Source organism: Odocoileus virginianus, chromosome 23, assembly GCF_023699985.2.
Source record: "Odocoileus virginianus isolate 20LAN1187 ecotype Illinois chromosome 23, Ovbor_1.2, whole genome shotgun sequence".
Taxonomy (NCBI): Eukaryota; Metazoa; Chordata; class Mammalia; order Artiodactyla; family Cervidae; genus Odocoileus; species Odocoileus virginianus.
Genome location: NC_069696.1, coordinates 8,181,510 through 8,196,700, shown reverse-complemented (window position 1 = coordinate 8,196,700; position 15,191 = coordinate 8,181,510). Strand labels below are relative to the sequence as shown.

Here is a 15,191-nt window from a genome sequence, read left to right as displayed (position 1 = left end):
GGTCCTTGTTCTCTCTGTGGGTGGTTAGGCCGACTCTGGCCTCCTTGCATTACCATGTAAATTGGATTGTTGTTGTTTAGTCGCTCAGTCCTGTCTGACTCTTTGCGGCTCCATGGACTGCAGCACATCTGGCTTCCCTGTCCTTCACCATCTCCTGGGGCTCGCTCAAATTGACGTCCATTGACTCGGTGATGCCATCCAAAATGGATAGCCATTGGGAATTTGCTGTATGACTCAGGGAACTCAAAGCCAGGCTTGGTAACGGCCTGGAGGGGTGGGATGGGGTGGGAGATGGGAGGGATGTTCCAGTGGGAGGGGATGTAGGTAAACCTCTGGCTGATTCATGCTGATGTTAGGTAGAAACCATCACAATATTGTAAAGCAATTATCCTTCAATTAAGAAAAAAAAAAAAAGCTTTGGTGGAACAGAAGGTCCAGATCCAGGGGTTCTGAAAGCTTTGCCCACACTGTGTGGTCGGCTGCTCCAGGTCAGTGACCTCTGCCCTCCGCCCAAGGGGTGTGTGACACAGACACCAGATCCAGCCCGTAAAAACAAAGGCATTGTGTTTTATTAACACGACCGCTCTCCTGAGGAGTGTTTCAAGGCACAAAACCCAGGCTAGAATCAAGTTGTTTTCCTCTGTCTTCCCTGGGACTGGTCTTCCCACAGCATCAGACAAAAGGGACCCAATCTTAAAGCCGCTTAAAGCATGAGGTTTGTAAATACTGTAAAATCAAACACTACGTTTGGCTTTTATTTACTGTAACTCGTTCACATCACTCAGCACGGCAACGGCTTTATCAGGGCTCCTTGGCCTTTGTTCTTTTGTCTTTGGTCCTGCCGCGTCTCCTCTGCCCGCTCCCTCCTGCCCACCAGCCCCGGTCCCTCCTGCCTGCGCCCCTCCTGCCCCCTGACCCATCACTCCAGTGTCTTCCTCGCCTGTTCCCACTTAACCTCCTGCCCCTTCTCCTCCCCTCCTGCCTCTCATGCTGGCTCTGGGATTTTCTGAAATGTCTCCGCTCCTGCTCCCTCCTCGCACTTTCATTTCCAGAGGCTGGCTTCCTCACTCTCTCGACACCCCCTGCCTCTCAGGGCTATTTTTCTCTTCCCTCCCAAGATCCACCACAGAGTTTTTTCATTTCCCCCTTTTCTCTGAAGGCGATAGGGGGATCAGAGAATGAAAGATTTCAGAGTCAACAGGACACAGCCTGCGTTAACACGGACAGTTGACTTTCCGAGTCAGAAAGGCTTCTTCAGCGCCTTGGGTGGCAGCTGCCTTGTCCCTCCTCAGAGCAGGATGGGTGAGAAGAGGACAGAGCCACAGGTCCGTGCCCCCTCACCTCCCACCCCAAGTCTCCTCACCATCACTTCCGCCCCAGCCCTTCCATTCCTGTCTCAGGACACCCCCCACCCCAACACACACACCCACCCCCTAGGTGCCCGCGCGGCAGACAGGTTTGTTCCGGCTCCGCTGAGACCTTGGGCCTCCTCCTCCAGGGTCCCTCCCTGCTCCCCAGTCAGCCTGCTGTGTGCTTCACGCCCCCAGGGTGAGCCCTTCGAGACAGGAGTCTATTTTGAGGTGAAGGAGAGACAGCAGCAGTGGGGTTCCTTCCCAGGTGCAGCTCGTGGGTCCGGGAGGCGCCAGCAGCGGTCCCACAGTCGGAGGATCAGGAAGCTCTCTCAAAGCCCCCTGCCACCCAGGGTCATGGCCAGTCAGTCCACGGGGTGCTAAACAACATTCTTCAGGGACGGGGGTCTCTCTGTGCCTCTGGGCAAAGCGGTGTCACAATACAGAAAACCAAGAGGGGAAACAGACAGAGCCCTGAAGAGACACTCTCGGAACCACGAAACAGTGGTTCTCAAGTCCGCCATCTTCAGCTGGGCCTTCTAAGGCACTGCTTTCTTGGTTGCAGGGGGAAATGGAGGTTACACCCAAGAAAGCCAGTGAGGGATTTGGGAGAAACCCCTCCATTTCCCATCAGTGCTTGGCTCTCACGGTGTCTCCATTTCTCCACGTCAGCCACAGGCAAGAGGATTAGCTGAGGAATGTTTGCTTGAGGGAGCATCGGCCGGGGAGGGTGGGGGGCGGCGGCAGCCTCGCCCAGGCTCCGGGACCCCTGGCTGCTCCAGCCCTCCCCTTGAACCCCTCCTGTGCCCAGCTCAGAGCTGTGCCTTCACCTTCCATCCAGCAGCGCCCATCCTGGCAGGAGAGGAGGTCAGGGGCCCGCACACCCACCCTAGGGCAGGGGAGAAGCAGGACGTTCAGGTAAACTATAACAAGCCCGGCCAAGTCCAGCCCCACCCTGCTGTTCTGCATCCAGCGCCAGATGTGGACATGCTTAGTTCCTCTCAGCGAGAATTTGAGATGAGGAGGGAGCCATGCTGACTTAAGGACAGGAAGCGTTTTGATTTCTTTTTCCTGCCTCCTGCTTCCCAAAGCCCCCTGCTGCCTTCTTTCAGCACACTGGCAGAGGGGAGTAGAAAAATAAGTATGGATATAAATCTCCACCTGAGTTCCTTTCACATCGACTAAGTAAGCAACTAACTTGCCAATAAATTACTATTTAAAAATGTGTGGACACATAGGCATATATATGCATGTGCATATGAACATATACACACGCATATATATACACGCATGTGTGTGTAGTTCCAAGCTTTTCTTCCTTGCTCTGTCCCTTGCAGGCGGGCAGCTTCAGACAAAAGCCTCCGTCCCCTCCAGAGGGCCTCATCGGATCATGGGTGCCACGTAGTTGGCAGGGAAGAGGCCCAGCTTGTTGTGCAGGCGGCCGGTCCACCAGGAGGGGTTGGAGCTGTCCAGGACCTCAACCACCTCTCCGCAGCGGAAGCCCAACTCGTCGTCCTCCAGGGCCTCAAAGTCATACAGCGCCCGGGCCCACCGCACCCGCTGTTGGGAAAAACACAGAGAGAGGCCCTGCTGAGCCCGGGCTGGCCAAGCTGTGCTCCGAGTCACCGGCACACACACGGAAGAGAGTCTGCTGGCCCTGTAGTCTTTTTAGACAAAGCTCTCCATGAGCAGCCTGCCCCAAAGGCTGATGAATGGCTCTCCAGAGAGGTCTCAAACCCTGCTGCCACTGAAAGCAGACCCGGGTGCCTAGCCCTGAGCAACCCCTGAGCCTATCCCTCAAGGCTCCGAGAGGATCCTTGAGAGCTGCTCTTCCCTACATCAATAGGTGGTCTTTTTTATTTTCTTCAAGTGACAAACAGAGCACAGCATGCCCAGACTAACAGTCCTCGGTGCCAGCACAACCTCATCAGTGATAAAGGCAACAGATCTCCCTCTCCTAGAATGGCAGCCAGGAAATATGAGAACCGGGCAGGGCCCGACAGCCAAACTGAGAACAGCAGGCTGGATGATGCCAGCTGGGATCAGCTCCGCCGGGGAACTCTCGCCCCGCCATCACTGGCTGGGTTCCCTCCACCTCTATGTGAACTCCGTGCAGTGTGAGGCCTTTTCTGGAGGACCAACTGTCTCTCTACTTGGCCCCTTGGCCTCCTCCACTGAGCCCAGAGAGGGACGTTCACATACCCCGGCCACTTGGAGTTGCACCGGATCAGTGTGTCTCCGGTGCATGAGAGCGGCATTCATTTCGGTGCCCATGCCCAGGCCACAGGGCCCATCATTTATGTCTAGGCTGGCTCCACGGCGTTCCTAGAAACAGATGGGACAGAGAGCCATCACCACACCGCTGGAAGCATCCCTCATGGGCTCCCCCAGTGCCTTGCTCCGGTGCCATGGACGCAGCCAGAGCTCCAAGAAAACTTACTGCGGAGGATGATAAACCCCAGATAAGGGAGAGGGGTTATAGGGTGACAAACAGACCTTAGGTTGTGAAGATGATGCCAAATTTCACTCATTCAACCAAGGAATATTTATCAGGCACCTACCATATGTCTAGTACTGTCTTAAGCATGGGGATGTGTATCTGGAAAGAGAAGGCCCCTGTCCTCAGAGAACATCAGTTCAGAGGGAGAACTGTATGCATTTACGTGATGAGTGAGTGGAGACAAGTGTCTGAGTTGGCCTGGGTGATCAGGGAAGGCTTCTTACAGCAGGTGATGCTTGAACTCCAGTTGAAAGAGTAGAATTGACTAGGAAACGGCATTTCAGGCAGAAGGGACAGCAAATAAAAAGACTCAAAAGCATGAGAGAAAATGCAGTGAATCGTTCTGATAACTAAAGGAAGTACAACAATGCAGGGATGTATGTTTGCATGGGGAGGGGGCAGGGGATGAGGCTGGAGAGGCAGATCTGGGCAGCTTACGAAGGACTTTGTGTGCCCTGCTAAGGAATTTAGGGATGTTGTTATCTGGCTGTATTGTCCATCTCAGTGAGCCACCTAAAATCCCATCTGGAACAAGGTGGGGGATAAACAAATAAATAAGCAAGGCTCCATTTCTGACCTTAATCCGTTTTTCCTGTAGATCTTGACAGCCAGATGGGTCAAGGGGCACAAAAAGTTTTGGAATTGTGCTGATAGGAAAAATGAAGTCATTGTTCACGGAGTCCTCAGGGTGAGTGTGTGTGTGTGTGTGTGTGTGTGTGTATGTGTGTTTGAGTGTAGGTGTATGTGTGTATGTGTATATGTGTGTGTTTGTATGTGTGCATATGTGTGTGCATGTGTCTATTTACATGTACACACGTGTGTATATGCACGTGCATGTGTATGTGTGTTCGTATGTGTATATGGATGTGTGCATGGGTATATGTATTTTTATATGCGTGTACATGTGTGTATGTGCATGTGTATATGTGTGTTCGCATGTATATATGTGTGTGCATGTGTGTATGGATGTGTGCGCATGTATGTATATGTGTATATGTATGTGTGTAAATATGTGTATGATTGTATGTGCATGTGTATATGTGTGTGAATGTGTGCATGTGTGTATATGTGTGTTTGTGTATGTGTGTGTGTGTATATGTGTTTAAGCAGGGACTCATTTAATTCACAGAGATGTCTTTGCCAAATGCAGTTTCCATGTTTCTGCCCTCTGAGGACCCAGAATCTTTTCTCTGAGCTCAGTGAGACCAGATGGGACCAGGCTTGGACCGGGACATTCCTCCCCTGACAGACAGTCCTGGGGCCACAACTGGCCCCCAACATGTATTTGTTTCTGTTGTTTTCGGCACTGTGGGGTTTTTCACACACTGTGTGGCAGTGGGGACAAGGTTGCTGAAGCGTGGGGGGAAAGCAGATCCTCCTCCACTCCCTTCCCACTTCATCCTTCCCAGGTACCTGATTAAAATGATGCTGTGGCAGGTACCGCTGCTGTGGTGGCAGTGGGGCCGGGGGATACTGCGAAGGAGGGGGCAGGGGGTGATCCGACGTCTTCCTGTTCATTGAAGGCCGGATTTCTTCTCCCACAGCCCCGCTCAGGGGATGGCCTCCCTGGGACCGCCGGTCCAGGCTGTTGCCCCGCTGACCCTGGGAGAGTACAGAGATGACACAGATCCATCCTCCTCCCGCCTCTCCTGGCCTGACCCAGCCCTTCCAGCAGCTGTTCCCAGACTTAGATTCTGACAGCTCCAAGAAACAGCTGATGGGGGTGGGAGCAGCTTAAAGAAAATCAGTGGTTCAGATCATCACATTTTCACAGAGGCCTGTGCATTCTCAGATTCTCCCGGTTTGGGGAGCTTGGGTCTCTGGTTCATACACTTTCCACCTGGTACCCATCTCGTCCCTTCCTCAGGGGCTTGTTTTTCTCTGTGTAATCAAGCTTAAATATTCCATTTTACTGACACAATGCCACCCCTCCTTATCGCATGTTGCCACACTGCTGGACATCCTATCCTCCAGATAAGCTCTGCTATTGACTTTGCATGATTTTGAACTGTCATTTATAGCCTGGTGATAGAGACCCAAACAGCAACGCTCTCGCAGCACCATGGAAACCAGGCCTGCTGCTGGGCATGTAGGGAAAAAACAAGACCTTTCTCCTGAATGCTACCACAACCTCATGACTCAGAGACACTTTCTTGTTATTTTTATTTAACAAACAATTACACAGAGCCCTGGGCTTAGCATATGCCAGGCACTGTTCTAAGCACTTGGCAAAATGAACTCATTAAATCCAGTTTAGTGCAGTTTTATGTTTCCTCTCTCATCTCTGTGTGCACATCTTAGTAAATGAGTATCTCTGTCCATTTCCTGGTTGAAAGAATTCACAAGGTCCGCATTAACCTTTGTTTTCCTTTCTGAACTTTTGTGTGCATTTGGGAACACCCTTTTCTCCTTTGATTGTAACTTCTCAGGCTTAAAATCAACCTATTACTTGAAAGGGATGGTTTTCTTTACTTCTCTAAAGCACACATTGCTTTGAAAAGTCTCAGTGCCTTTTCAGATAGCCTGTCAGTGGGATTTCAACTCTTCCACTCAGCGCTGGTTCCTATAATATCCATCTCCTATAACCATGATATTTCCTTTGAAACATATTTTATAGATTATGTGTGTGTGAATTTACTTTTGGAATCAAATTAACATTTCCTTAGTGCCATCTGGGGACCAGACTCTGTGGTGAGTGCTATGATTATATCTCACTTATCCTCACCATAGTCCAATGAAGAAGGCATTATATTCTCTCCATTCTACAGATGAGAAAAACTGATGCTCAGAAAGTTTTCTTCACTTGACTAGGTAATCAGGATAGTTAGCAATGATATCAGTTTTTAAAGCCAGGTCCATTGGAGACGCATTTTTAAAAAGATTTTTTGGTGCAGGACCATTTTTAACGTCTTTGTTGAATTTATTGCAACATTGCTTCTGCTTTATGTTTTGATTTTTTTGACCCCCAATGCACATGAGATTTTAGCTCCTGGACCAGGGATAGAACCCACACCTCCTGCATTGGAAGGTGAATTCTTAACCACTGGACTGCCAGGGAAGTCCCTGGAAGTATTTTCTATTAAGACAATACTTCGTGTTCCAAACTGTTCCAAGAGCAAGAATTCCACTTCCAGTTTTCTCCTCCAATGCCCCCTGCTTCTACCCTCCCCACCCCCAAATCCTGTCATAAAGCTCTACTTGCTGCATTAGTCCTGGACTCGAGGTTCTAATATCCCCATGTGTAGCCCCACCGCTTCTCCCAAGTTACTTCATCCTTGGGTAGCTCCTGAGCTAGGCTGAAAACTGTGATACGGTAACGCCTGTGAATAATGAAACAACAGTGTCCATAATAAGAGCCCATGTATACTGGGTGCTTGGGGTGTGATTAGGAATGATGTAAGGGATGGACTACATCATTCTCTAACCTTCAGAACCATCCTCTGACGTAGCTGTCACTATCATCCCAAATTTATGGATGAAAAAACTGAGAATTAGAGAACTTTTCAAAGTCACATACCTAGGAAGTATTAAGCTAGGATTTAAACTTTTCAGAATATGCAGGGACCTGCCCATCAAACGCATGGTTTTAGGGGTTCACGTAGGGACCCAAACTGCCCAGAATCTCTGGATTGGGGGTGATGGGGGCCAGCAGCATACCTGTTCCTCCCGGGTCCTATCCCTCAGAAAGATCTGCTTCTGTTTGGAGATGGAATTCTTCCTGTAGTAGTCCACCAGCTTGTTGAGGGATGGAAACTTCTCTGTCCACAGGAAGTAATTACCCTTGTTGTCTCTCATGACTTTGAAGTGTTGAACATCATCCTCATGCCTAAAGAGCAAGACAAATCCAAATTATGTATCATGTGGTGAGCATGTCTGCCTCCAGGGCCGACTGCATCCAGGGATGCTGGAGTTTTCTTTGGGCAGGGAGCGGAGGTATGGTTGGCTGGCCCATCCCTGGGCAGGTGGGCTGGCCTAGTCAATCTAGGGGAGATTTCCGGGAGAGGCCACTCAGGACTCAACTGAGATAGAGGGGATTTTTTTGGGTGTGTGTGTGGCCATGAGGCTTGCAGGATCTTTGTTCTTCTACTAGCGATTGAACCTGAGTCCACTGCAGTGAAAACACCAAGTCCTAACCACTGGACCACCAGGGAACTCCTGAGAGGAGGTTTGCTTTTTTTTTTTTTTTTTTTTTCACATGAGCAGAAAGCAATCTTTCTTCTGATACTGGAATTGTCCTTTTACAAGAAAAAAATATTCCAAGGGCTTTAAAGAATACAAGGTTGAGGACTTTTTTTTACAATGTTTATTTGAAGCATGGCAATGCCTGAGACCTTACCAGGCTAAGAACTCTGCCAATACTCAGAGGGGAGGAGTTTTTCAAGCCCTTGTTGTCTTTCTGTTAACAGAAATAGTCTGAACCAGCTCCTTTAAGTTCAAAAACTACCCTGAGAAATCTGTCACACTTTGTTCTCTACATAGCCGGGATCTCTTGGTTGGTATTGTTTTGCATAAATAAGGTTACAAAGTATTTTGAGTTGTTGGGGAAAAATATGTGCTGAGGCTCAGAGAGGTGGAGGGGCTTGGTTAAAGTCACTGTTAAGAGCAGAGTTGAGGCAAGGACCCTGGTTCTCTAATTCCAGTCTAATGAGCTGGTATCACACCAAGCACACATGCTTTTTTTTTTTTTCTCTCATGTTAACTTCTTTTAGATCAGCACTTTTGACACCAGCTGAACTCAGAAGTGATGGAGCATGTTTGTACCTGGGGTGGAGAATTTGGATTTTATTCACTGAAAGAGGAGGCTGGACCTTGACCAACAGCCCCAGCCATTTTCCATCACCAAGTCATTCTTGTTTGAATGTCAAGTTTTTTTGGTCAAATGGACACACATTTATGTCTAAAAATAAACTGATGTTATTGATATCAATTGCATGACCCAGCAGAAAGGTAAAAAATTTAGACTGTTGGAGAGTAAAGATAACTCTTTCTAAGGGATGGATTTAGAGGTCTGTGTTCAGAGGGGACAGGTGTTTTTATCTTCCTCCTCATCTTATTTTCGGGGCTCTGCTCAGAGACAGGCAAACCTATTCAGTGACCTCTGCTTAACTACCTTGGGGGTCATAGCCGACACTTGGCAATCAATCATTGCTTGCCCTTCCCCTTTTGGCTTCAGTCACTCATATATGCTTTCTTCACTCCAGCACCACATGGATCGGCTCACAGTCATCACTCCCCACATCTGGCTGAGGAGGAGGGAATATTCTTGTGACACGATTATTCATCCACCATCTCTTAGTCAAAGAACTGGGAATGAGAAATATTAACTCTTTCACTCCCATATACTGACAGTGTGCATGTCAGGACTGTGGTTGGTCATCTGGCCAATGGAGAGAGAGGGGCTGGACCACTGTCTTGAGGTCTGAGAAGGGTTGAGAAAAGGCTGTAACTCAGGGCTCCAGAGCCTCAGTCTAGTGTTTCAGACCCTCAACTAATCCTAAGTGATAGATAATTACAATTAGCTCTTAATTATCTGTGCCAGGACAGAAAGCAGATGTATAAATAAATTAGTGATTTTGCTTTGGAATATATTAGACTACATTTCTGCAGAAGAGGTAAAACTGATTACAGTAATAATCACCATCACAAGAGCCTGCATAGCCTCAATGGCAGGGAAGATCATGGCAGATATCAAAGCTGATTGTTTTTTGTAGAATTCAATTTGATCAAGGAATGATAAACCCTAATTCCTCACTGAAAAAGCCAGCCTCAACATGCAAACCAAAGGCACCAAGAGATGCCTTTCAATCTAACAAGTTGCTTGGTGTTGCCTCTAATTGTGGCCCTGAAGAAACAGGTTTGAGTTGTAAGATTTATTAATAGAGAAAAAGTTCATGAATTAAGACCTAACAAGTTTAGAATTGGTGATACAGTAATATTGACCTGAGCTAAAATTTACCATCATCCCAGCTATAAAAGAGAAAGCTTCAGTTAAGGGAAATTAAGAGTTTGATTTCAAGGGCAATGCTTAAGAGACCAAGGTATTCTTGAGTCTGCTGGGGACACAAATGGATATAAATACTTGACCCATTATTATTATTTTTAATTTATTGATTTATTTCCTTGGTTGCACCAGGTCTTAGTTGTGGTATGTGGGCTCTAGTTCCCTGACCAGGGAATGAACCTGAGCCCTCTGCCTTGGTGGCATGGAGCCTTAGCCCCTAGACCACTAGGGAAGTCCCCTTAACCCATTCTTTTTAAGTCTTTCCTACTTATTCCTTAAAGTACTGCACTTTCTTTCTAAATAGTAATGTGGCCTCTGTTTATTACCCGAGACTGGACTTAGGAACTTAAAGCTGCATGCCTTTCAAATTACACTGCAGAATCCAGACAGCACCTCCGGTCAGGTAACTTGCCAGTGAGGTTTCACCGTACTGGTTGTCGCACCGCTCCCTTTGCTGCTATTGGCATCCTTGCACTTTCACATGTGGTCACCAAGTCTGATGTGTGACTCGCCATCCCCAGCACGCTGACCACACACCGTGTGTTCAGACTTGGGGCTTCTACGTGTGGGGCTATGTCATGTTAAACTGAGTCACTTCCTCCCGAGAGGTGGGGTGCCGCACATTGGCGAGACTTTGCTGTCAGAGTGCCCCCACCGCAGGCCTCCTGGGCTCTGCTCTGTCCCTGTCAATTTCACAGCATTACAGACCATGGAGGTAGCCTTTCTTTCTGTGCAGCCACCTACGACTACGGATTTGTCCTATGGCGGTGACTGGGGGTTTTGATCTTTCTCTGTCCTTCTTCAGACATGCACTGGTAGTAAAAGAAAATGCTAAGATTGCAACCCTGGACTTCCCTGGTGGTAGAGTGGATAAGAATCCGCCTGCTAACACAGGGCACGTGAGTTTGATCCCTTGTCTGGGAAGACTCCACATGCTACAGAGCAACAAAGCCCGTGAACCACAGCTACTGAGCTCAAGCACCTACAGCTTGTGTTCCACAAGAGAAGCCCCTGCAATGCCCTGCAAAGAAGAGTAGCCCCTGCTCACTGTAGCTAGAGAAAGCCAGCGTGCAGCAGCAAAGACCCGGCACGAACAAAAATAATTAATTTTTAAAAAAAGATTGCAACTCCAAGATGGATGTGGACCTCTGGAAATTCTCTGTTCCTTCTCCCTTCCCATTCCCCTTCCACAGACACTTACCCAGCACCTGTTGGGTTTACATGGTGCTGTAAAATGCACAGAGGTGAGGTTGATAAAAATCCTGTCTTTCCAGAAGCACCTGGGCTGGAGGGGGAGGCAGGTGAATGTATTGATACATTATACCCAGGCCCCTTGCCACCGTGCTCCTGAGGAGTAGGTCATGTTTGAGAGGTCACCTTGTTGTTTTAGCGCTTTAGTAGGTCAGGGCGGAGTCAGGATTGGCCAGTACCTGACGGATATGGAGAAGTCCCCGGGGGAGCTCTGGCTGGCCCGGATGATGAAGCAACCAAGCTCCTTGCTCATCAGCAAGCTCTCTGCCTGGTGTCGTGAGAGGCCTTCGTGAAACCACCTATCAGGTGAGACAAAAACAGAGGATCTTGGTGAGATGCTAGACTGATGGGGTTTGGGGGTAGGGAGGGAAGGAAGTCGGGGAGAGATGACCCAGAGGGAGAAGGGCTGAGGAGAGACCCCAAGACGGGCCAGGTGCTTTTGAAACCAAACAAATGCTCTAGCAGTTTCCAGGTGAGGCAAGTGAGTGTCCCCTTGAGGTACCTCCTGCCCTGTCCCCTCAGGAGAAGTCTCTCTCCTGCCTGCTTGGAAATCCTGAGTCATGGAAATGTGCCACTGCACAAAACGGGATGATGTGGGAGGGACTCACTGCAGGAGCGGGCCCCTGCCGGTGGCTGTGAGAGGGACGTCTCCAGAAAGGGACTGCAGGGTCAGATGGTGCTCCAGGAGGTCAGGGACCCCTTTGGCACTGGGACGGGCAGGGCCCTTGGGTGCTGGCTTCAGGCTGAGACCCCAGTGGCCGGGAAGACGGGTCACAACCGAGGGCCTCTGGGTGGCGTGGGGCGGGAGTGGTTGTGACTTGTGCCCGGCAGACACACTGGGGCACCCAGGGAGGTCCCCACGCACCCTTGGAAGTGAGCGAGGCTGGCGGCAGCCAGAGAGTGGCGTCTAAACAGCCAGCTCCCTGGCCCTCCCTGAGAAACCAGGCTGGAAAATAACCTTTACTGGGGAAAAGAAGGCACCGAGGAGAAACTGCTCTTTTAGGTCAGCAGTCAGGGTGGCGGCCTTTGGAAGTGTTGCTGCAGGCGGTACAGCGAATGTGACAAAGGCTGAGCCCTGCATGCAGGCCAAACAGTGTCTCCAGCCTCAGGGCAGGAGGCCAGGAACCTCTCTCACCCTCGTGGAGCAGAACGGGTGTTCGCGGCTCCTCGGCGGCCAAGGCGGGCGGGCGGTGCCCCTTTGCTGAAACATGGCTGCCTGACTGCTGCCCCCGGAAGGCGAGCCTGCGTGTTCCTTTAAAGTGAGCATCCGACAGGCCCCTCTGAGCAGTTCTCTTGTGCCCTTTGGAACTTAGGAGCTGAACAGACAGAGGTGGTGGGAGGATTATCCTTTTTCCAGACCTGGGACTGCAGCGGCAGGTTGGTCAGGCTCTGAGGGGCCAGAAGCAGAGGTTTTCTGACCCTCATCTGCCTGGAGTTCCTGCCATACAAACCTACAGGACTGATGAGTGGCCACCACAGGCAATACAATGGGGAGGGGAAAAGAATGGGACCCCCCCTCCACAGCAGCCATCCTCAGAGGAAATCTCTTGAAAGAGGGAGCAACCAGAGAGGAGACTGTTTGGAAAATACACACTTGCCCTCTATCTGGGTTTTGTTAAGCGACTTCTTTCAAGACTTACAAAAATGTCCACAGGCTGCTTGTGAAATGAGTGCCAGAGTTTCATATTACACGTCGGTTCCAAAGCTATTCAGTCACTGAACAGCTTTTATTAAAGATGTGCTGTGTGCTGGGCCCTCTTCTGAGGATGTACTGAATGCAGTGGTGAGCAGAACAAACAAGAACCCTCATAGAACTCACATTCTAGTGGGGTAGGGGCAGAAATATCATAAACAATGAAGTAATTAGAATATGGAGTATGTCAGCCGATGTAAGTGCTCTGGGGAATATGAACAGAGGGCAGAGGTGGGGGGGGTCCTTTAAAATGTGGTGGTGGGGAGGGCCTCACTGGGAGGGGGCATTCTAACTCTAAAGGAGATGGGGGAGGCGGGGAGGAAACAGCAAAGGAGACAGGGAAGGAGAAGCTAGGGAGGAAGGAGGAGAACCGGGAGGAAGGATGTCCCTGAAGCCCAATGAAGAAAGTGTTTCCATGGGAGGGAAAGGTTCCTTACATCAAACGGTGCTAGATGATGGCCGACAATCCACCACTGGGACCCACAGTTCCCTGGGACCTTGATAAAAAGGTTTCCAAGGAGTCATGGGGCTTCCAGGGAGAATAGGAGGAGAGGAATTAGAGACAGTGAATAGAACGATTGTTTGAAGAAGTGGAGTCGTAGCAGGAAGGGGATTTGGGATCAAGGGTTTTGTTGTCTGGTTTCATGTTTTGTGGTTTTTTTTGGTAAGCCGGGAGAAATCGCAGGATCTTAGTTTGCCACCGGGTTGGAGCCAGCAGAGAAGGAGGAAAGCTGATGTGGGAGAGAGGGGAGGACTTCTGCTCGAAGCACAGACGGTTCTTTCCAAATAACTGCAGGAAAGGCAGTGTCTGAGCAGTTGCGGGATGTGGGTGGAGGCAGTGAGTCAGGACGGGTGGCGTAGATGGGCTTTTCTGGGGGCCTCCGCTGTCCTGGAAGCCAGGCGGTCGGCTGAGAGAGTGTGTGTGAGGCGGGGGGTGAGTGGAGGAGCTGCAGGGGTGCCGTGCTCACCCAGAAGGTGACAGGGCAGCCTCAAGGGCCCCCTGGCTGAGGTCAGCGGTCATTGTGCTGGCTCAGTGGTCAGTGCTGATTCCCAGTGAGTGGTACCATTGCACCTCACCAGAGTCACCAACACCGCTTTGGTTTTCTAACAAACCTTTGCTTTTCGGCTAGACCCTGACTCTCAGACAAGATTAGATTTCTATCTAACCCTTGTGGTCAATTCTTGAGACGCACGTGACCCAATCTCAACTTTTCGTTTCCTCTTTATGGAGGGAATTTCCCCGACCTCTCTCACTGAGCGTGAGCACGGTTTCGGGAAGCTCACGGTTCCGAGAGCTTCGTCATGTCATCCTGGAACTGGGATGGAAGGTGGCTTGGGAGATAGGGGAGAAGAGCCCTCGAAGCAGCAGCTGTGGAGGTGGGGTGGCTGACAGCGCTCCCACTGGAATTCTTGGAAACGCCATGGTTACAATCAGATGGCTTTGGCTTATAAATTTAAAATAGGTGATACTTGCACATGGTATCAAATTCAAAAGAGAATGCCGTGAAATGCAAATCTCCCTCCCACCCCTGGCCTTCAGCTGCGTGGTTCCCTCTCCAGAGGCGACTGTTTTTGACAGCGTCTGGGCTGTGCACGGATAATTTTAGTGGCTACTGAAAAAGTAAGGGGAGTGTGTGTGGGCAGGCCTATCTCCGCAGGCTGGAAATACTTACTCAGGAAACTCGATGTCTATAAAATTCTTGGGCACGTATCCTTCCTGGCTTCCAAGCTCCGCCTTGAACCACTCCTCTTGGTTACTTAGGATCTACAGGGAGGAGAAGGAAGGACGGAGACACTGAGGAGAGGACGCCAGGAAGCAGGAGAAATGGGCTGCAGGGCAAAGAACTTAAGCACCTCAGTCCAAACTCCACCCAACCCAAAAGAACAAAGGCTTCTGAAGTTAAAGGAAAATAAGCAAAAGAAGGCTTCCCAGGTGGTGCAGTGGTAAAGAATCTGCCTGCCAATGCAGGAGACGTAAGAGACAAGAGCCTGATCCCTGGGTTGGGAAGATTCCCCGGAGGAGGATACGGCAACCCACTCCAGTATTCTTGCCTGGAGAATCCCACAGACAGAGAAGCCTGGCAGGCTACAGTTCACAGGGTCACAAAGAGTCAAACATGACTGAACGACTAAGTGCGTGCACACACATGCACGCCAAAGAAACCACAGAACCACTGGAGTGGGGAGCAGCAGGCTTATCTTTGGAGTTTGGCTTCTCTTGTCCCCAAGCTATTTTTGTACACTTGGGCCACCCGCTCATGTGACTCCACACTGGTGGGGCCTCCCAGACTTGGTGCTCAGAGGTTTCTCTGAACCCCTCTTCTCCTGTTTTGAAGATTTGTGTCTCAGATCTTAGCACTTTAAGCTCCTTATCTAGGCAGGTGGTTTCTCCTTCTC

At 49.9% G+C, this 15,191-nt stretch overlaps 1 protein-coding gene across 6 annotated transcripts in view; it reads right to left on the bottom strand.

The window, feature by feature from the left end:
* Positions 1-547: 547 nt before the first annotated feature.
* Positions 548-15,191, bottom strand: part of GRAP2 (GRB2 related adaptor protein 2) — a 68,052-nt gene continuing 53,408 nt past the window's right edge. For 4 of the 6 annotated variants that reach the window (XM_020876949.2, XM_070453369.1, XM_070453371.1 and 1 more), the window contains 6 exons: positions 14,468-14,559; positions 11,281-11,400; positions 7,507-7,675; positions 5,263-5,451; positions 3,552-3,674; positions 548-2,909 (listed from right to left, as the gene is read on the bottom strand). In XM_020876949.2, coding sequence (XP_020732608.1) covers positions 2,730-2,909; positions 3,552-3,674; positions 5,263-5,451; positions 7,507-7,675; positions 11,281-11,400; positions 14,468-14,559 — 873 coding nt within the window. In that variant the 3' untranslated portion in view covers positions 548-2,729. The remainder of the gene's footprint in view (positions 2,910-3,551; positions 3,675-5,262; positions 5,452-7,506; positions 7,676-11,280; positions 11,401-14,467; positions 14,560-15,191) is intronic. The other 2 variants (XM_070453372.1, XM_070453370.1) reach the window with 2 other exon arrangements.